This window comes from Oncorhynchus mykiss, chromosome 9, assembly GCF_013265735.2.
Source record: "Oncorhynchus mykiss isolate Arlee chromosome 9, USDA_OmykA_1.1, whole genome shotgun sequence".
Lineage (NCBI taxonomy): Eukaryota > Metazoa > Chordata > Actinopteri > Salmoniformes > Salmonidae > Oncorhynchus > Oncorhynchus mykiss.
In genome coordinates, this window is record NC_048573.1 from 14,278,002 (window position 1) to 14,294,347 (window position 16,346).

General features: G+C 41.1%; 2 protein-coding genes across 2 annotated transcripts; one reads left to right on the forward strand and one right to left on the reverse strand.

The window, feature by feature from the left end:
* Positions 1-4,803: 4,803 nt before the first annotated feature.
* si:ch211-63p21.8 (kelch-like protein 33) lies at positions 4,804-9,168 on the reverse strand. The gene is made up of 5 exons (XM_021614779.2): positions 7,484-9,168; positions 6,632-7,242; positions 6,095-6,432; positions 5,755-5,925; positions 4,804-5,249 (listed from the first exon to the last, which is right to left on the reverse strand). The coding sequence occupies exons 1-4, from the start codon at positions 8,337-8,339 to the stop codon at positions 5,832-5,834; spliced, it is 1,899 nt and encodes a 632-aa protein (XP_021470454.2). The 5' UTR covers positions 8,340-9,168; the 3' UTR covers positions 4,804-5,249; positions 5,755-5,831.
* Positions 9,169-12,289: 3,121 nt separating this feature from the next.
* Positions 12,290-15,917, forward strand: LOC118965997 (complement C1q-like protein 2). Its single transcript, XM_036987382.1, has 3 exons — positions 12,290-13,054; positions 14,519-14,647; positions 14,817-15,917. Exons 1-3 carry the CDS (start codon positions 12,718-12,720, stop codon positions 15,101-15,103), a joined length of 753 nt encoding a protein of 250 aa, XP_036843277.1. The 5' UTR covers positions 12,290-12,717; the 3' UTR covers positions 15,104-15,917.
* The last annotated feature ends 429 nt before the right edge of the window (positions 15,918-16,346 follow it).

The following is a 16,346-nucleotide window of genomic DNA, read 5'->3' on the forward strand; positions in this document are numbered from 1 at the left end:
TGAACCTTTCATTGTCATTCCCAGCCGATACAGACACTGTGCCTATCGGGATTTTGTCTGGTGGTAATGGGGCTACCTTGGTGAACATGTCAGAGTGGTCATACCTTCCTGTTTGGTGTCATGTATACAACAGGAGTCCCCTGATCCTGGTGCAGAACACACAGGGTTTTCCCTCCCCATAATGAAGGATACCATTCAATTCAATAACAAAAAAAGACAATACAAGTAAAAGTTGTCTAGTAAAACGTTTATGTTGAGTGCCAGGTCTGTCTGTCAGTCCATCACATCATCATGCAAGTCTCCAAGTGCTGGCTCCATAGATGCATCTGTGAACACACGCACAGTCACTGTTCTATGACCAATGGCACTTAGAATAGGTGACAAACAAACATGTACTATATTGAAGTTTGAACAGGTCAGACTAAACCTACCTAATTGTAGTTTCCCCATCAACGACCATTGGGGAACAGACTGGAGGCAGGGTCTTTGCCAGCGCCCCATTGATGGGCATGGCAACGTATATCATCAAAGATACTGGTCGGTCACACACAAACAGTGCACTGATTGCATTATTAACGGTGGTGATGATTAGCCTGCTGGAACCAACCTGATTGCTGCATTCGCCTTTCTACTTCACTTCAGATATCGTTATTGGTGAAGTGACATAGAATGCTAAAAGCAGTAATCAGGTTGGTTCCACCAAGCTAAACTGTTTCGACCTTTGACCAGGTAAAACGTGACCAACCTGATTCAAGTGTCCTCCCTGTTCCATTCGTAGGAATGCTCACAGCGAGGGCATGTCTGCGTGATGGCTCAGCCACACATGTCCCATGTGGTTCAGTTGGTAGAGCATGGCGCTTGCAACGCCAGGGTTGTGGGCTTGATTCCCACGGGGGACCAGTATGAAAATGTATGCGCTCACTAGTGTAAGTCACTCTGGATAAGAGCGTCTGCTAAATGACTTCAATTTAAAATGTAAATGTGATGTTCCCTTTGCTGGTGTTCTCTATGTTGCATGTTTGGCTGCAAACTGGACATCTCTCAAACAACTGCAGCAGGCAATCCTCATAAACAATGTGCAATCCTCATAAACAATGTTCCTCATCTAATGAGTTGGTGTTGAATGGGAGGGTCTGTGACAGGCTGATCCAATAGATAGTCAAGTGCTGAATTGCATTTTGTTATAAAAAAAAGAACAAAGATTTTTGATAATACACCAAAATGACTCGACTACTTGTATCTGCTTGGCTGGGAAATGAACCTACTAGTTTATCCCCATATGGAAAATGATCATAATCAAATAAGAACCTTGTATGGCAGAAGAAGATCATTTGTACAAAAATCAAATAACGAATCTGGTAAGATGTTGCATGTTTTGCCTTACTGTACTGTATGTTAGTGGTGTATTGGCATACTGAATGTTAGTGGTGTATTGGCATACTGTATGTTAGTGGTGTACTGGCATACTGTATGTTAGTGGTGTATTGGCATACTGTATGTTAGTGGTGTATTGGCATACTGTATGTTAGTGGTGTACTGGCATACTGTATGTTAGTGGTGTATTGGCATACTGTATGTTAGTGGTGTATTGGCATACTGTATGTGTTAACGTATATGCCTTATAAGGAAAATACAACTGGATACATGATTGTGTTGATTGTCTTACATAGATGTGGTATGACAGATGTGAGACAAAATATATGAATCATATAGTCCCTCTATTAATATTATAAGTAAAGTGTATGTTATGATAATGTAAACTCTACAACATGTGGTTGTCCTAATAGGTTTCATATTGTTTTTATAACTCAACATACACTGAGTGTATAAAACATTAAGAACACCTTATTTAATGTTGAGCTGCAACCCAGTTATGAGTTTTGTATATCATTTGTATATAAATAATATTCAGATTTGTATATAATGTGTATGTACATTTTCATTTTCAGGTATGAATTTCCACGGTTAGAAAACACATGCATTTTATAATAAGTTTGCAATAGTTTGTATTTGTTCCCATATAAATGCTGCATGTTACAATGTAGGAATCAAATAAAACCTTAACCGGTCCATTATAAGGGAAATAATGATGAACATTCAGCAAACTGTTAAGTATAACATATTTATTAACAAATGAAGAGGCCCTGATGATGATGCCGAACCGTCACTTATACAGTGCTGGAAATGTTTTATCTCAAAAAACAAATCTGTACCAAACAAGGAGTAAATAGCCCTTAGTAAATATTTCCCTGAAATATTTCAGCAAGTGTAGTATAGTGCATTAAAAAATACATCTAGATTGTGAAATAGGTCTACTGTATGGATTCCATGTTTAAAGTAATTGTCCATTGTTTCCAGATTTATATGAAATATGATCTATTGTTAATTATAATCTGAGTGAAATCGTTTTAATGTATTAAGTAGAGTATGTTAAAAAGCAGCTTTTCTGTGTTGGAATGATTGCAGCATACCCCAACAACAATGGCGAGGGTGTATAGCGGTCATAAAAGATATTCATGCAAGTAAACCACTGATTGGCCAGCTCATCCTCTTCGAAGAAATAGCAAGCATTTTTTGTATCTGTTTAAAATACAGGTTTGAGGTGGCTTTAAAAAGACAATTCTCCAATGTACAGTATTGTGACACCACACTTTCTGCACTGTTGTTAAAATCATTTGTTTTATTTAGTATAGTATACTGTGTTAAGCATCCTAAATTCTGTGTTAAGCATCCTAAATAATGCCATGGATTCCGTCTTTGAAAAATAGGACAGAAAAAAGAGAAGCATGATGTAAGATGTGAGTGAACCTGGTATGCCAACTGATTATAGGCTACTGAAGCTAATGACTTACCGCTCCACCGGTTTTGCTGAAAATAGTAGAGGAAAAATAAAGAATTCAGCACAATTTGGTGAAAGCCCTGAAACCTAAAGAAAGACTCCTTTTTACCATCACTAGTGTTGTGTTAAATAATTATATTTAAATGATAACATATTCGCTTAGGATCTCACTTGGTGAAGAAACTGGATGTGGACTGAAACTGGATGAATGGAACAACAATGTCCAGTGTCACTAACAAATACAGTCACAGTCCTTCACTCGAAAGGCAGGGCACACTGGGAAATATGCAAATAAGTCTTTACACTAAGCAGTGTGTTAATTTTACACTGAAAAGTGTGAACCCATATAGATACTGGAATCTGAGGTGCAGTTAACTTTAACTCTAATGAACGTACCCTTTGCAGCAGAGGTAACTCTGGGTCTTCCTTTCCTTTGGCGGTCCTGATGAGAGCCAGTTTTATCATAGCGCTTGATGGTTTTTGCGACTGCACTTGAAGAAACTTTCAAAGTTCTTGAAATGTTCCGCATTGACTGACCTTCATGTCTTAAAGTAATGATGGATTGTCATCGAGACAAAGGGTGGCTACTTTGAAGAACCTCAAATATAAGATTTGTTTAACATTTTTTTGGTTACTATATGATTCCATATGTGTTATTTCATAGTTTTGATGTCTTCACTATTATTCTAAAATGTAGAAAATAGCAAAAATAAAGAAAAACCCTTGAATAAGTGGGTGTGTCCAAACTTTTGACTGGTACTGTATATCATTTCATGAAACAAATAACACTCTTTGTAAGGATGTCATAAGTTAAGTAATACTATCAACACACATACATTCACTTTTATTTTGTTTTCTACAAACAGTAAAAAAAAATATAATAATCTACAGCACCCGACAAACAACACTTTGCAAAACAAAATGCCCACTACACAACACATCCCAAAGTGATCAACATATGGTTACCAAATTTTTAAATGTTATAATATATAAAATCCAATGGTACACAATGTAGCTAGATAGTTCAGTCCTCCAGTTTGCTATTAATGGTGAATATGAGGCTTTTCAATTGATGGCTATACAGACCTTGACAACAAAGCTTTCTCTGAGATGAATCCCAAATATTGACATATCCCAACAGACAGAACCGTGGAGATGGAGGGAAAAACATTCCCAGTGACAAGGAAATAGGACATACAGTACATGACCCCAAAATGGTGTCAGTTTATCACAGGACCACAGCATATGTAATAGTATTCTTCTGTGCATCTCCAACAGAGATGTGACATTTCTGGGTGCATTATACTGTATGTGTTATGGCAGGAGTGTAAAAAGTCCTATGAATGATCTTAAATGGCAGTAATTTATGTCTTAGGTTGTAGGAGCAGGTATGAACATTTTTGAATCCAAATATTTCTTGTAATTGACTGATTAGTAGATATCCATCATAGAATGTTAAAAATTCATGATGGCACTTTGGAACCAGGACTTTAAGGTGCTGTCATTAAACACCCGAGGTAAGGTAGGGTTATACCAAATACGAATGGAATTGGCCGTTTTTCAATGAAAACAATATATCAATGACATAAAGAATTAGGCTATGATTTCTGGCATACAATATGTTTTTTTTCGCACCTGTAGATTCACAAATGCCAGCATAGCTCTTTCTCTGTGTTTCAGTCAGATTTATTTTATTTTATATATGGCAAACCCAGCCCTCTTTCTCACCATGTGACCCTCCCTCTCTCATTGTTTTATTGTCTCAAGTGGGCAAGCAGGTGGGGCATTAAAGTAGTCCTGCCTCTTTCTAAGTGTTTTTCAGTTCATAAAAAACAACTTAAATGTAACGTGGAACTTTATCACCCTCGAAAGTTCCCTCTCTCATTGTCTCAAGTGGGCGGGTAGGCGGAGCAAACAGGCTCTTATGTCAGTGTTAGGTCCGGGCATCTTGCCTATATTCTCCCAACGTTGGGTAATGGGTTCATATCGGTGAACCAGTCTGGTCTCCCTGTAGTCCTCTTGGCAGTATCCTCCCAGCACATAGAGCTTTCCCTCCAGAACCACAGAGGCTGCTCCAACATGGGGGATGGCCAGGGGCGTGAGGGCTCTCCAGGAGTCACTAACAGGGTCGTAGACCTCACAGGCCAGCTGGTCGGTGTAGAACGTACGTAGGTTACACACCCCTCCAACCACGCAGAGACCACCACCACCATGATGCAGGACCTCCATACAGTGCTGGGCCCGATCCTGGCTCATCTCTGCCAGGTAGGTAGTTCCTCTCTCAGGGTGGTACAGGAACATGGACGTCAGACACTGGTACCTGCAGTCGAACCCCCCTGAGATGAAGATCTCTCCATCCAACAATGTGGCAGCGTGGCCACTCAGGGCCTGGTCCAGAGGCTTGGCAAAGCTGGAGATTGGCAATGGTTGGTATGAGGTTGGAAATAGTACTGATTCAGAACAATCACAGATGGTTCAAATTGAGAGTGCTATTGTTGAATTGAGTCGAAATTATATGCTGCTCTTACATTATTCTGCATGTGTCCGAAATGTAAAACATTCATCCCGTACACTGTAAACCAACTCAAGCACAGCTCCTTACTCTTAAATACCACTAGATGTCACCGTGATGATATTTGTTCGGTTCAGACGCCAGAGAGTCACACTACATTCTTCTTCTAACTCCACAGGTTCTTTGTTTACCTCACAAATAATTTGATCCTTACAAATAAAAACCCTGCAGGAGTTGAGCAAACGATGCTGAATAGTCTTGACAGGGACTTTTGTTTTGACATTTTGGGTAAAATAATTTGTGAGCTGAGGAAAAAACTTGCAACAGATCCAAGTTTTGAAAAGTCTGTTTAATATACTTTCCTGTTTAATAATATTCTGTTTTCCATGAGATTCTATCTTACCTCCAGGTGTCAGATACAGGGCTGTAGTCCTCCACACTGTCCAGGTTGGTATTCATGTCCATGTCTCCTCCGATGGCTTAGAGACGATCACCCCACACCACCACCGAGAAGTTACTCCTGTACTCCTGCATGTCAGCCAACCTCTGCCAGCTGTCCTGCATGGGGTCATACCTGTATGTGTGTGTGTGTGTGTGTGTGTGTGTGTGTGTGTGTGTGTGTGTGTGTGTGTGTGATAAAGATAAAGAGATAACATTTTCCTCAATGATAATAAACATACATTTTCTACATCAGAAAACGCCATATGTATTGTTAAAACAACTGGTGTTTGACCCCTTTATACCTGTATACTGATTTCAGCGTATCAGTCTTTGTGTAGAACTCACACCCTCCGATCACGTACAGCCGCCCCTGCATCACCCCCACCCCGTGTCTAAACCTGGGCTTCTCTGGTATCTCTCCCAGAATCCTCCAGTCCATGGCCTTCACCAGGCCTGTTCCGGTGCGGAGGGAGTTAGCGAACCACAGCTGCCTGCTGGGAAGCCGTTTACCCAAGTCAGGATCCAGCTGGTCGCCTCCGACCAGAACCAGGGCATCTTTGGGCCGTCGGATCCGGCACTGGTCCAGGTTCTCGGGAAGACTGAAGCCAAACTCTTTGAGGGCTGAGCCGTACAGATCCACCTGTAGTAATAATACAAATTCTACATTTTATTTATAATCAGCTTTTTATAAAACCAAATTGCTGTCTGCATGATGTGTATTATACACTATCTGTTATCTCTTAATATACAGCAGAATTCCTCAAGACTATTTCCCTATACAATTATAGTTGATCTTGTTATATTGTATTGAGATACAGTTGTATCATATCGTATTGTACCTCTGTGTCGCTGCTGGATTCCATGCGCAGGTTGATTGCCCTGACCTCTCTGAACTCCTTAAAGGTCATGAACTGGAAGCGGACTCCTGTCATCAGCTCCTGGGCCTGGGCTAGCCTCTCTGCCGGGTTGGCCTCTACCCAGACCACCACAGCCCTGAACACGGCCAGCTCTGAGGGCGCGCAGAGGCCGTCAGAGTGGAGAAAATCCAGCAGTTTATCAGCCGGAAGGTCCAAGAATTTCAGGCTGGTAGACACTTCTTGGAAGTTCCTCAGAACAAAGTCCTCAGCCTCCTCGAGGAGTCCCGGCATCCCATAAGCCTGGGCAAAGGAGGCCACATCCAGACATGAGTGGGCATCCATTTCCCGTTCCAGGAAATCGAGGCACAGCAAGAGGGTGGGCTGGAACTGGAGCTGCAGGGCGGTGCAGGTGATCTCAAAGACACACCCCCAGCTGAGGGAGAGGGACCCGCTATAGGAACAGCCAATCAGAGCCTCAAGCTCAGATGCCTCCAGGAAGGGAAGGGCCACACAGGGCTGCTGTGATTCCCTCATCCCGCTGGTAAACATTCCCCGGAAGTAGTCACTACTGGCAGCCAGGAGCACTCTGTGGACTTGAGTCAGGAGAGGGAGAAAAATTCAGCATCTGATTTCAGCATCAGCTGTATCATCAAAACTTCTTTAGAATCATTATTATTACCATCATCACCATTGTTATCATCAAGTTACTCAAAAACAGAATACTGGGTCTACTCCAGATTGATCCCTGGCAAACCCCCATAAAACCACAAACATTGTCTCCTCTATCGTTGCTTCAGTACATAGTCATGACAGGTTTCATTTCAGTCTACTCACCATGGAATGATGTTCCTCCAACCTCCAGCTCCACATCACAGCCCACTCTCTCTGCCCACAGCTCTCTGATGGACTGAAGACTGACCTTCATATGTTCTTCAGCAGAGATCTTCTTCTCTTCTGCCCTCTTCTCTACTCCCTTCTTCATTTTCTCCTCCTCTTCACTGCAGAGTTCTAGTACTCTGGGGGCCCCTAGTGTTGTAGCTGCAGTCTGTATCTGGGCCAGTGTGTGTCTGTTCAGAGCTGCTAAGCCCCCAGTGTAGGCAAACTCCACTACCCCTGCCAGCCCCACAAGCCCCACTTCAGGACCCAGACTGATGAATATCTCTGTCTTTATGTCCATGTCAACATCTCTCCTCCCCCTCCTCTTCTCCATCTCTTCATCCCTCTCTTGCAGTCTCTGGTGAACAAGGGTACTCACAGCAGCCAGGACAGGGGAGTGTGCATAAAGATGCTGCCCAGCCTCAGTGCTCAGAGTCAGGTCAGTGAGGAGAGAGGAGTCCCTGAGCTGCTCCAGACCCTGGAATACCTCTTTAGGATAGGTATGTCTGTAGAATGTACGAACCTTCTCTTCATCTCCCAGTCCTTCCCTCCTCTCCTCTGACACTTCCTCTTCTTCTTCCTCTTCTCCCTGGCTTGCCATGCTGTCGTTCCTCTTCTTGACCCTTGCTCCCTCTTTCTCCTTTCTCCTCGTCACGCCCATCCGGTTGTTGTTGTAGGCCACAATCCACCTCAGCTTTCGATCGTCCGCTTCTACCTCTTCTCCTCCTTCCTCAATCACCCTTCTCCTCCTTTCCTTCTCTTTCCTCCACCGTTCCTCCCATTCCATGGGCAGGTAACGTCTGGTAAACTCCATGGCTGTTTATGGCTCGAACTTTAGGACTCAGTTAGAGATCGTTCCAACTGCTCTTTAGACAACCTCTCTCTCACAGATTATGTAGGCTATGTATATGTTAAGCTAACTATCTACTGCTATACACATAGCCCAGATCTAAATGTTATCCCCTTCTCTCTCAACCACACTATCTCTTTCTTTATCCACTCAGACACTTTATGTGCATCTCTCTCTCATTTTTCCTCTCTCTCTGTCTCTTTCTCAGACTCCTACACTCTTTCTGATTTTGATCTCACACACGTTCACAGGCTAGGCTTCAGACGTAAACAAGGATTCTATTCATAGCTACTAGGTCAAGGGGATTCTGTTTTAATAAACACTGGATCTGCTTACAGGATCATATGAAGTGTAGTCAGGTTGTTGGAAAGTATGGTGGGTCAAGAGAAAGTCACCAAAAGAGACAAGAAAGTGACCAAACTGTGTGTTAGGTCACGTAAAAGTGTAGTGGATCACATGAAAGTTGGTCACAAAAGGTGTAGAAGGCCTAAGTGACATGAAAGTGTTGTTGGTCACAATATCCTTTTGTAAGGCCTTAGCTGGGTTACAATGAGAATGCATCCCAGATTTATCAGGCTTGGTCAATGGCTCCTACCTGTAAATGCAGTACAAAATATACTATCAATGAAGCACTTTGAGGTTAATGCCCTGGCCAAGGAGGTACTGTGTAGATATTACTTATTTTTATGTAGAACTTCCTTAAACAACCAGTACTTCATGGGACATACTGTTCATTGTTAATCATTGTTAGGCCCATATGCAAACAAAATATTGGTGAGTGTTGTATACATTGTCAGTAAGTGCAAGTCAAATTCTCTGAATATGTAAGACATTAGAGATGTCACTGAAACGCAGCCTGTTACAATACACACAGGTGAGGTTTTCAGACTTCCATTCAGTTCACAGATTATACAGACAAAATCACAAACACACATCCCTCTCTCTAAGTGATTCAGGCTCTGAACACTCTTTCTATTTGACTTTGGGCACACACATTTACGGGCTAGGGGTTCAGGCGTAAACAAGAATCTATTCATAGCTACTAGGTCAAGGGGATTCTGTTTGGATATACTCGTGGTCTGGACCAGCATACAGTATCGTTACGATCTAAAACTAGAGACGAAAACATTAGGACTTATGAAGTGTGGGCCAGCCAGTGGGCCAGGAGAAATTATTGTAGGTCACAAGAACATTCTCTAACAGAAATGTGTGATAGGTCACAAGAACATTCTCTAACAGAAATGTGAGATAGGTCACAAGAAAATGTCGTGGGTCAAAAAAAAAAGGGTGCTGTATGCCTGGTCACCATTGTCTCGTGTCAGAGTGTTGGCTGTCTGCACTGTTCTGTCTGATAACTCTTGAACCCCCATAGGATAGCTAAAAATAAGATCAGCTGCAATGTGCTGTCCTAACTTTCAAAAATGTTACCAAGGTGACATCATCCTCAAAAGAGTCAGAGTTAATCTTACCAAAAACAATAAACCTGTAGCTAATATTGACGTTTTTTTTATTCAGTTCTACATCTTGCTAAGGTGTTTTGTGGTTCTAGAATAACTATTTATGAAATTGAAAATGTGCATGAATTATTAGACATTTTTAGGGGTCTGAAATGTGAAATCAATCCATATGAAATGAAAGGCAGGGAAGCTAACATCACTTGTTCAAACATTCACCGCTGAGTACTCCCTCTTGCTAGCTAGTTAGTGTGATGAAGTTCTTTCTAATGTACAAATGCGTTTTCATGATATCTGTTCTGCTGTGATTAGTGCGACTAGTTCTACAGCACATCTGACTGCTCTCTGTGATGTCTTCACGGTGGCCAAAGTAACGTGGCACCATGACAGCTGGCAAATTCAAGTTACATGCTGATTTCTGAGAACAGTACTAGAACTTCACCAACAAGCTGGCAATCTAGCTTTCCTATGGCAATTCAAATAAGCTTGCATTAAGCAGCTAACTGGAGCATGGTTTGCTGTTGTACTTGCCAGCTCACCTTGCTACACTTATGTAGTTCCTTGTGGGTTGAACCTTTTTTAAGATATACCCGTCATGCTCAACCCAGGACAGGTCAGCTGACATCATTACACCCAGCAGTCGGAAGGACTCCACAAGCCTGGTCAGCAGCCCTTCTGAAGCTGATGACCGTATCCTTGGTTTTCTTTTCATTCACATGCAGGTTGTTGGTTTTTCACACTCAGCCACTGCATTGAAGGCTGCTTGTGTTTGGCAAGGTAGCTTGCCTGGGGACAACTCTGTGAGTGTGAGGTCACAACTTTGGGGAATGTATGATTGTGTCCCATGAAAGATAAAGCGATTTATCAGGCCTGATCAATGACTCCTTCCTGTAAATCAGTGAAGCAGTTGAAGGTTAATGCCCTGGCCAAGGAGATATTGAGTAGATAAGGCTTATTTTTCTGCATAACTTCCTTGAGAATATTGTCTGCATGTGTAATCATAAAATTGTGAATTCAGAAATGATAAGATAGTCTGACAATGCCATCTATTTTTCTCTGGCTTACTTAAATACACCTTTGGACTGCAGTGGACAAAGTGCAGTCTTTATTCACAAGCTACAGAAATACAATCTTTATTCACAAGATAGAGACAGTCTCACACTAAAAACAAAGGGGTGGGTGGGGCAGGTGCTTAAAAGCTAATGTGTTAAAATGTATTGGTATATACAGTACAGTACCAGTCAAAAGTTTGGACACACCTTATATATATATATATATATATATATATATATATATATATATATATATTTACGAGGGTACTTATATGAGGGCAAAATACCCTAGACATTATCTGTGCTCATGGCAGGTATGACCTAATATTTAACTATGGGTTGTGTACAGTATATACAGTGGTCATGCTCTGCAAGTCAACACAGAATGAACTTTCAAGTATCTAGGCCTGCTCTTAAAGTTTACCCGTCTAGAATGGGGGGACTGACGCTGATCCTGCTGCTGCTGTGTCTGTCTGGGACTCTGGAAACCAATGACTTTGTTGCTATCCTCACAAGTTTGCTGAGCACCAACCTTTGTTTGTCTACAGAGACACCAGGTGGCCTTCTCAGCTGCACTGTGAATTAATGGCGGACATATAGTGCCATATAACCCTGGCACCACTTTAGAAAGATATATTCATCAATGTTGAAAATGCCTACAACTCAAACACAGGTAGCCATGGTCAAGCCATCTAATGCAACGCTTGTCATTTTAACAAATTGACAATTGACAAAAACTTTAATTGATTAATTTGTTTTTCAGGCATCTTTTTGACGCCTGGGAGAGGAGTCTATGTCTTCGGATTCTCTGCTTTCAATCATGCCAGTGCACACACCACTGCTGTGAGTTTATGTCATAACGGGCAAACAATAGTCTCTATCCATGACCAGAAGTCACGGACCACAGGTGACACTTCATTCAACAGTGCCTCCATTCTGAGGGAAGAGGGAGACCAGGTCTACATGCGTCTGTGGGCAAACATGAGGGTCTTTGATGACCACCTCATTTACAATACCTTCAGTGGTCACCTCCTTTATCTTATGTAAAAACCAATGTACTTAAAGATAATAGTAATATTCAACATGTAACACTACATCTTATTGTCAGAATTATATGTACACGGGTATAATTTTTATTTACTGTAATTGATTTAGAATTGATCAATAGTCTTAACAATGTATTAGCTTTAATTCCATAAAAATAGTATGAATAAATGCAACATGTAAACTAAACTGTATAACCAACCAAATAAAAAGATAATTTCTAACAACTCTCAGGCCACGTGAGTCAAGCTTCCCTTGTGTACACAAATGCAATTATTGTTTTGTTTATACCTCTCCCCATCAATGTCTTTGGATAATATTTAACCCAGACATGCTTATAAACAAGAGGTAGGCTACACGCAGACACATCACAGAGGAAAAAGCTTGAGAAATCAACACAGACCTGCAGGTCATATAGTCGTAGATATATCTACTACTGAAGTACACGTTTAAGTACTGATCTGTAGAATGGGGGGACTGACTCTGACCCTGCTGCTGCTGTGTCTGTCTGGGACTCTCAGTGAAGATGCTGGAGAAGACAACCTCAATGACATCATGGTACAGATTCAGTCTGAACAGGGACAGGACATAGAGAATGAATACAAGGCTCATAACCAACACTCTGAACAGGAACAGGACATAGAGAATGAATACAAGGCTCATAACCAACACTCTGAACAGGAACAGGACATAGAGAATGAATACAAGGCTCATAACCAACACTCTGAACAGGGACAGGATATAGAGAATTAATACAAAACTCACAACCAACACTCTGAACAGGGACAGGACATGGAGAATGAATACAAGACTCACAACCAACACTCTGAACAGGGACAGGACATGGAGAATGAATACAAGGCTCATAACCAACACTCTGAACAGGGACAGGACATGGAGAATGAATACAAGGCTCATAACCAACAGGTAGAGACTGCAGCCACTACAACAACCCAATCAGGATGTGAGCCTACCATCCACACTGTGATGAGAGAACTGGGGGCAATAGAGGAGCGACTGGGAGCAACAGTTAGGTCATTGGAAGGCATGAGAAACAGGCTGGAAGCCAGTGAGAGCCAAGTTAGGTTGTTAAACGCCACAGTGAATGAACTGAAGAGATTCAATGAAGGTAAAGAGTATGATGTATGGTTCACTGAGAGACATTAGTGCATAGTCATTGAGTAACTTAATAAAAGTATTCCAATTGTTCATTGTTTTAGCGTGTTATAAGTGTACTTAAAACCTCTTTGCGCACCGATCCCTTTAGTGGGATCATTTTCGTCAACATCCGCTGAATTGCAGAGCGCCAAATTCAAATTAAATTACTAAAAATATTTAATTTTCATGAAATCACAAGTGCAATTTACCAAAACACAGTTTAGCTTGTTGTTAAACTTCTTACGGAAGTGGTTCCTGCACAGGAACACATCAGCGGAAATTTCAGAGCGCCACCTATAGTACTATAGTATAGTACTCGATAAATCTCAAACTTTCATTAAAACACACCCGCAAGATACTCAATTAAAGCTACACTCGTTGTGAATCTAGCCAACATGTCAGATTTGTAAAATGCTTTTCGGCGAAAGCATGAGAAGCTATTATCTGATAGCATGCACCCCCCAAAATACCTGAACGAGACCTAAACAAAAGATTTTGCGGTAGCCGGCGCTACACAAAACGCAGAAATAAAATATAAAACATTAATTACCTTTGACGAGCTTCTTTGTTGGCACTCCTATATGTCCCATAAACATCACAATTGGGTCTTTTTCCCGATTAAATCCATCAAAGTATGCCAAAAATGTCCATTTATGAAGGCCGTCTGATCCAAGGAAAATGCACCTTTACACGACGCAACGTCACTTTTAAAAATTAACAAAGTTACCTATAAACTTTTACAAATCACTTCAAACTACTTTTGTAAACCAACTTTAGTTATTAATAAACGTTAATAATCGATAAAATTGATCACGGGGCGATCTGTATTCGATAGCAGCAAGTCTTGAAATCATCCATTTTTTTCACTTTCATAATTTCCTGGGTGCACCCCAAGACAGGAAGTGCCTATACGTCATCCCACCAAGGATAAACGTGCAAAGAAATGCCAGTATTGGCGACATCGTGTGGACGCTGTAGGCGTTCTATCGCCTTAGACAATTCAAAGACTGTCGGATGATTTTCTTTTGTGTGTTTTCCCTGGGATTTTTACTCCTGAACACGTTCTGTTATAGCCATAGGCATGATTTAACCAGTTTTAGAAACTTCAGAGTGTTTTCTATACACGCATACTTATTGTATGCATATACTATATTCCTGGCATGAGTAGCAGGACGTAGAAATGTTGCGCGATTTGTAAAAAAAAGCTGCGAAAATTCGCAGCATCCTTAACAGGTCCACCTGGCGTGTCAGATTTCAAAAAAGCTTTACAGCGAAAGCAAACCAAGTGTTTATGTTAGGACAGCTCTCTTTTGATCCACTTTTTGTTATGCTGTTGTGCCAATCAAGTTGTGTTAACGTAAACTGAACAGTAATTATTGTCAATTATCAAAACGTAACAGTAAAACTAATGTTGTCATGTCATGTTAAATCCTAGACAGGCCCCAGGTGGCATTCTCAGCTACTTTAGGAATTTCTGGAACCATTGGACCTGTCAGCAATGAAATCACTCTGGTCTTCCAGCGTGTTCTATCAAACATTGGAAATGCCTACAATCCAACCACAGGTATTTCCCTCAATGTCAAAAAATGGGATTCACATTTTTACACACAATGCTCATGCTTACGTTAGTTAGTATGCTGTGTGTAGCTATTACTTTACGTTACATGTTCTTACTTCGTATCCACTAAATTAACAATAATGCTGAATAATTTATATTTTTCCTCTGATTGGAGGCATCTTTACAGCACCAGTGAGAGGACTCTACCATTTCACCTTCACAGCTTTTGACTGGGGATGGACTACAATGACAGGGGCAAGCTTACGTCGTAATGGACAGCTAATGGTCTCTGTGTATGATGAGAAAGAAGGGGGTTCCTCTGAGTCGTCATCCAATAGCGCTACCTTCCTGCTACAAGTGGGAGAGCAGGTGTATGTTGCTCTCTGGAGACATGGACATCGGATATCTGACAATGAAAATCACTACTCCTCATTTAACGGTTTCCTGCTCTTTCCCATATGATGTAAAGATGATGAAATATGTTCAATATGTTTTTCTGATCAATCACATACATCTTAAAAATTTGACATAGAATATAGTAAGTGTGTGCTTTTAGAAATGCAAGAGGGACATCCTGTATTTTTTCTCATTAGATGTAATAATTTAGATTTTTTATAAAAAATAATGCATTTTATTGAAACAAATAGTCAGGATTTCTGTACAAGTAACTGCGTGTCACGAACCGGCTCAAAGCCCTTAACAAAAGGGAGACAACGTGGAGATAAGGAGTAACAAAACATATATTTATTAAATAAAGTAAAGTACAATATACAATGGTGTGTGTAATCAGTAATCAGTAGTGTAAGTGAGTGTTTTGCATGCATGAATGTGATAATGCAGGGTGTTGAAAGGTGCCAAAGCAAACAAGCAAAAACCACCAAGATACACAACAAAATCTATAAAGGTGTCTGCATGGAGAGAGACTCCCCTATGAATGGGGAAGTGGTGTATTTATCCTGGGACACACCGGGCCCAGGTGTTTCCCATGTAGCTGACGACCCTCCCAACTCCGCCCACCGGCATCCTAATAAGGAAACAAGAACAAATAGAGAATACGGCAGACACAGGGTCGTCACATCCCCCCCATAAAACCGGGGACCAACAAGGACCCCGGAACATACCGGCCCCTGCGTCCCCAAATTGCCTTTTATTGAGATGACTCATGTACTGAAGGCAGCTCTGCAGAGTGGTCACTAGCTAGCTCAGCCAAAAAGTTATAAAATCAAATTTAAACCTTATCCTAATCTTAATCCTAACCTTAACCACACTGCTAAACCTAATGCTTAACCCTAACCTTCAAATGTTGACTTTGCAGCTGAACCATCTAGCGAAACCGCTCACTGTCGCCCAGTTCTGCCTCCAGGGAAAGACTCATGACAATAAACGTCAATGTGCTAACTCCACAAAAACACAATAATATATTCTCATTCACAGTACAGCTATCTGACGTATAGTATAGTGCCAAATCAAAAAGACACAAATAAATCTCACTTAAATATCATCAAACATTTTTTTACCACTTTAGTGATTAACCTCTGCAGATTGTGTACTACTTTAGGTCCTGCAGCAGAACGCATGCAATGTGACAATCATTATGATACATAGATATAGTGATGAGAATGATTATGACAGCTGATTATAATGATAGAAGTGAGAATCATACTCAAAAACAATAAAGGTATTTAAATGCCTTCATGCATGTAAA

What these genes read in the sequence shown, in the direction of transcription:
- si:ch211-63p21.8 (XM_021614779.2), bottom strand. Translation starts at nt 8,339, where the DNA reads ATGGAGTTTACCAGACGTTACCTGCCCATGGAATGGGAGGAACGGTGG. An exon ending in TGGAGGAACATCATTCCATG is followed by an intron (nt 7,243 to 7,483) that starts GTGAGTAGACTG and finishes TCCTGACTCAAG; the next exon opens with TCCACAGAGTGCTCCTGGCT. An exon ending in ACGCTGAAATCAGTATACAG is followed by an intron (nt 5,926 to 6,094) that starts GTATAAAGGGGT and finishes ACACACATACAG; the next exon opens with GTATGACCCCATGCAGGACA.
- LOC118965997 (XM_036987382.1), top strand. Translation starts at nt 12,718, where the DNA reads ATGGAGAATGAATACAAGACTCACAACCAACACTCTGAACAGGGACAG. An exon ending in ACTGAAGAGATTCAATGAAG is followed by an intron (nt 13,055 to 14,518) that starts GTAAAGAGTATG and finishes GTTAAATCCTAG; the next exon opens with ACAGGCCCCAGGTGGCATTC. An exon ending in TGCCTACAATCCAACCACAG is followed by an intron (nt 14,648 to 14,816) that starts GTATTTCCCTCA and finishes CTCTGATTGGAG; the next exon opens with GCATCTTTACAGCACCAGTG.